This window comes from Syngnathus scovelli, chromosome 2 (assembly GCF_024217435.2).
Source record: "Syngnathus scovelli strain Florida chromosome 2, RoL_Ssco_1.2, whole genome shotgun sequence".
Classification (NCBI taxonomy): Eukaryota; Metazoa; Chordata; class Actinopteri; order Syngnathiformes; family Syngnathidae; genus Syngnathus; species Syngnathus scovelli.
Genome location: NC_090848.1, coordinates 16,701,569 through 16,707,358, shown reverse-complemented (window position 1 = coordinate 16,707,358; position 5,790 = coordinate 16,701,569). Strand labels below are relative to the sequence as shown.

The 5,790-nt window shown below is 42.0% G+C and overlaps 1 protein-coding gene across 1 annotated transcript in view; it reads left to right on the top strand.

Annotated features, from left to right (window-relative positions):
- Positions 1 to 3,320: 3,320 nt before the first annotated feature.
- The window catches only part of vstm2l (V-set and transmembrane domain containing 2 like), a 28,540-nt gene continuing 26,070 nt past the window's right edge, over positions 3,321 to 5,790 (top strand). Inside the window, exon 1 of the mRNA XM_049755038.2 lies at positions 3,321 to 3,630. Coding sequence (XP_049610995.1) covers positions 3,525 to 3,630 — 106 coding nt within the window. The 5' untranslated portion in view covers positions 3,321 to 3,524. The remainder of the gene's footprint in view (positions 3,631 to 5,790) is intronic.

Here is a 5,790-nt window from a genome sequence, read left to right as displayed (position 1 = left end):
GATAGCCTGTTTGCCAGTTTTGTCAAGGATTCTTATTAAGCTTAGGCAGGTGAGAACAACAGAACTGCAACTGAAAAAAGTCATTTAAAAAGGCAAGACAAGCCCCCTCCCTTTTTGTTTTAACACATCCACTGCTCCTAGTGGCATGTTCTCCCATTCACGCTTGTCTTTTTTTCTTTATCACATACCTTGCTTGCACACTTTGAAGGTGCTGTGATTTTCCCATCTAGAGTTGTGACACATCCACCGTGCATAAACTTGTGTGCAACCACCAAATAAATTCCATAAAGTCTAAAGGTGGCCCTAATTTCCAGATCGGGAAGTTTCCACGAGACATGACAATCCATTTGAAAACAAGCCACACTTTAATTGGATTCTGAAGTTCTAGGCAGTGACGTGTGTGCGGCTCATCGAGCAGGATACTTAGTAGAAGGGGCATGCTACTATACTAAACCTTTTCCGTCACCAGCCCCTCTCTTTAAAACAACCTCCCACTAAACCAGTGGTTGTTAACCTTGTTAGAGGTATCGAACCCCACCAATTCCATATGTGCATTCACCGAACCCCTCTAGAGAAAAATAAAATGTTTTTGTTTGAAATTCAACATCTCTGCCAAACCCTTGAGACCGACTCACCGAACCCCTAGGGTTCGATCAAACCCAGGTTAAGAACCACTGCACTAAATGCTTGACTCCGCATGCGACTGTCTTGCTTTAGTGTTTTCTTGTGTTCACTATTTTTTTATCCTCAATTTATGGTTTTCATCTTTGTTTTGATAAGTTTGACTTTCCACTTTATACAGCACTTTGTATGCAGCTGTGTTTTTAAAGTGCTTTATAAATAAAGCTGAGTTAAGTTAAGCACACAGGCGTATATGCCCCAGAGTGCACAGGAGGCGCATTATAACTCAGATGTAACACAAAATGATTGAACTACTGTGATGTTCTTTCTAGGCTGCATGTGTCTCGTAGAACAGCTACTTGGTGGTTGCCTAGGCCTTTTGAGTGAATACTTGACAAAAAATGTCGCAGAGCCATCAATTGTTTTTCTATTGTGAGTGGACTTTTTAGGGTCACAGTTCAGCTGGAGCCCTTCCCAGTCGACATTGGCTTAGAATTGGGGTACGCTTGTGACTTGTCACTAGTCAGTCGTTGTTAAATGTCCTCGACTCTAATCAGGACAAACGCTGTAGAAAATAGATTGAAGTACAAGAACTGCCACTGCCAAATAAAACAGGGACTCGTACATTTGGGAAAAAATATCTCACTTGAAGGCAATTTGGTGGTGGATAAAAAGTGATAAATTTGTGGGCTTCTTGTCAGTGAATTAAAACCTTGCTTTTATGCAGGCGATGACGAGAAAAAACGGAATCAGACTTGTGCAGTTTTTACTCACATCATTTAAACACTAATCTGCTATCCTTGCACAATTAAAAAACAGTAACCTAACAGTAAATCATGGGCTAAACAAAAGGACACGATTTGCATTTTGTATTGGCAGAGGACGCCATCGCGCATCTCATCAGTGGTTACGACTGCATCGTGTTCGACAGCAATTTCACAGCTGAGGGGAAGGCGAATAATTGTGTTTCCAAATGGCTGAGTGCAAACACGGTGCAATGCTGAGATACTCTTGGCCTCTTTTCTGTCTTTTTTTTTTTTTCTTTTGCATGACTGACAGGAAAGGGTCCCGTAGAGTCATAAAATAGGATTTAAAACAAGGACCTAAACACCACTAGTCCTGAAAACTGTTAGTGCAAGCGATTTGATGCTGTGTTATTTTAAACTAGAAATTGGATTTCCCTCAGAAACAACTTGAGAAAGCTAAATTGCTGTTGATGAACCAAAATTCCAACAGAAGTGACTAGAATATTAAAACCCTGGTTCCATACTAAAAATGCTGAATTGTTTTGTGAGCCAACTGGCTGTGGATTTTAAGCAGATCGAGTTACTTTTACTCAAGAATGGGTTCATTATTTTCACCAGCAGATTGGTTTTAAGATTGGATTTGGGCAGGCCCAAGATGGTTGCCCTTTTTTTTTTTTTTTTTTTTTTTTGCTTTCTAAAGTTAATTTATTGCAACTTTCTTAAGAAATGTTGGTGGTGTCTCAGTGGGTGACACCGCTGGCTCAACTCCTCAACTCAAAGCAATGGCTAGAAATAATACAGCACTGTCTCAATCTCTATCAAGCTCAGATAGGATTAATTATTTTGCCCATTTTGAGTTTTGTCCGAGCACTTTTCAGAGTTTAATATGGCAAATGTCAAATATACGCTCTGTTGGTTGTGAGTAGTAACTCAATTAAATACTCCAAAAATTGTTTACATGCCACTTACTACACATAGTCAGCAGGACTGCATCCTATTTAGTGAATGTTAAACCAGTTTTTCCTTCTTGTGGTTCATTTGTCATTTAGCCCAAAAGGATATACTACGAGCGGCTCGTTGACACACTGGTTAGCACGTCTGCCTCACAGTTAGGAGGGTGCCAGTTCGATTCCACCTCCGACTCTCCCTGTGTGGAGTTTGCATGTTCTCCCCGTGCCCGCGTGGGTTTTCTGCGGGCACACCGGTTTCCTCCCACATCCCAAAAAACATGCTTGGTGGGCCAATTGAGCCCTCCAAATCGCCCCTACGTGTGAGTGCGAGTGCGGATGGTTGTTCGTCTCTGTGTCCCCTGCAATCGGCTGGGAACCGGTTCAGGTTGTCCCCCGCCTGCTGCCCGATGACTGCTGGGATAGGCTCCAGCACGCCCGCGACCCCCGTGGGGACAAGCAGTATAGAAGATGGATGGACGGACGGACTGATACACATGACAACCCCCTTTCAGGCTAGATACGCATAAAAGGTCTAATTAAGTGTATCCAAATAGTAAGGCACAGTTCCATCAAGTCCAATCGTCCACATAGGCTCCGTATGTGTTTCAGCACCACGGACAGCGATCATGCCGGAAAAGCAGCAACGAGGATTCCACCGAGCAGTCACACATTTTTGAGCAGTTTTGTGTGGGCTCCTTTTACTTACTTGAAACACAACTGGCGACGAACCATCAAGGTAAATTTCTGATGCACATCTAAATGACTGAGAATGTTTCTTGAACAAAATCTCAACCACCTTTGACTTCCCCGCATTTACTTACGTCTGTCACTGTGACTTCATCAGCATCTGTAATACATTTAGTGATTGTAATATCTGAAAAATCCACTTAAGTATTTCTCTGTTGTTATTTCCCTCCACTAAATGTAGGTGATAAATATTTGCTACTAATGAATGCTGACGCTCCCCCTCACTCAGCCCCAGCACTCAGTGACGTCTCCTTCCGCAGCAAATAGACCTGAGCGCGGGGCAGGCGAGAGACGAGTCCGTTTCTGTCCGGGTGAGCTGCTTGACGTGTGTATCCCACCCACCCGCTTTCACGCCACGACGAGCCTCCCTCTCCGTGGATTTCACGCATCAGGCGTTGGAGAGAAGAACCTCCGCCCTATGTGAGCAAAAGAAGAAGACACAGCCACGAGAAGAAGCGAAATGGGAGCTTTCAGGGTGCTACTGGGGACTTTACACTACGTGGGGCTGTGTGTGTCCACCAGACACACTGGACACGGACACACGGAGAACCACATCAGCGGTCACGGTAGGCGTGCGAACACACCCGGATCGTGCTTGGAAGCTTGCTCGGGTGATGCCGTTTACTCCCACGCGTGAAACATTTCTTTTGTTAATGTTTTTTTTTTAAATCTAATGAAAATAAAAATAAACAAATACGAGTTTTGCGATATAAAATAAATATACGCAATGTAAGATCGAGTAGTTTGAGCAGTATCTTAAAAAGTCTGCTTCTGCAAAGAAGGAAGAGAAGAAGGCTTAGTTTTGATCGACAGTGTCAGAGAAGTATCCATTTAACAACATACTTTTTTTTTTTTTTTGCATTCTCATCTGATTCATTCTGAGAGCGATCTCTGAACCACATACATAGTGACTCAAAATGGACCTGCAACAACACTGTGAAACATTTGCACATGGAAAAATAACTATTAATTATAAGGTGTATATTAGAAGAAAGCTTGCTTATTTGATGCATTGTCTCTTGAGATAATGGCCCAAACCTTTCCTCAGTATGTTGACCACCTCTGCTAAAATCGGTTATATCCTTAGTCAAATAGATCATTTATTTGTACACCTAAAATGAAATTATTTATAAAGATAATGCATCAGAAATTGGTTAAATTTTTCATTGTTTCTTGGGGGAGGGGTGGGATTTTATTTAGAAGGGTGACAATATTTGTATTTTTCCGCAAATACTGGCAACCAGTCCAGTTTGTATCCCGCCTCTTGCACAAAATCAGCTCAGAGTATCCAGTTTACTTGCTACCCTAATGAGGATTAACAGTTTAACTTTAGATTCGTTATAAATAAATAATATACATATGCAAGAGGCGGTTTCTGAATTTCATTTCCACTCTGTGTAAAATACACGCGGAAGAAAGTCGTCTGCCTCAATGCCTTGCTCAAGCAGTGGTCATGATACATTCTGACATCTCCGCAATAACAAGTCTAACCTGCATATTGCTGGGTAGGTCAATGTTTAGTCTGCAGGTGTTTCTTCTTGTGTTTGAGCTTAAAAGCGGGTCTCAAACCTCAAACTTTGTTGCCCCCTGTCCTGACAGAAATACCATGTCAATCAAATTTGTATCGTTGCATTACATCCTTGGTCAGGGATCTTGATTATCATTATTAGACTTGTAATAAAGGGATTTCTGCTTGTGTGTTGGGGTCTCATTAGAACAGGGTAAGATAATTTACATTCTCTAAAAGTTACGTATGTCTGGCAGTCAGAACTTGGATGATTTTTTTTTTCCATTTTAATGATCTGATAGTCAGTTTTCTGCGTTTGAGATGTCTACTGAGGCACTGCTGTTCTTCAATGTCTGACAGCATGTTTTGTTCTGTCCGAGCATGGCAGACACCCTCCTCTTCGTCAGGCAGAGCTGACACAAGATGGAAGTTAGTATTCTGTCAGTAGAGCGCTGCCTGAACATCCTCCCCTTTAGTTCAGAGCTCGTCTTGCTCTTCTCCTCCAGTGTTTACACATCTTACAGAGAGCAAAAATGTTCCTTTGCATATTTAAGATTTATACATTGAGATGGCAACATTGTTTGAATAATCCCTCTTCCCCAAAACGACTGAAATCAAAATCCATGCCATAGTAGCCCTATATGCACTATACATACGCTCTCCAACCGCTTGTCATTGTTCTTTGCCAGAATCAACTTTGAAAATTGTTTAATGAAAAATATTTTTGTGGGTTGCGTCAAATTGACTCCATACCAAACTGACTGTGCAGTAAGTGATTCTCTTTCAACCTTTTGAACCCAGAAACCTGTCAACTCCCTGCCCTTCGTTAAAGGTTCCTGGCTAATGTCTCTCCCATGTGGGTCACCGCAGGTGCAAACTGTCATACAACAACAAGCGCTGTCTGGTGGTTTATAACTCCACTGGGCTAGGGTTGTGAAAGTGAAAATAAATTCCTTACGCCTTGACTAAACTGTACTGATCATCTACGATGGCAAGAAATGCAAGTTCAAGGAAACCTCAGTTATTGCTTGGGAAATGTTTAGTTGAGAGTGAGCTCAATCACAGCATGTGCACTTTGTTTGCATTTAGGTTAAAAATGTCCATTGTATTCATCATTGGCAGTGGTGTGAGTAATATCTCAGGGGGGCGCCGCTTCATCCATAACCTGAAGGAAACCTGCTTTCAAAGTGAATAATGTCCTTGTTGGTGGAGCTATTTC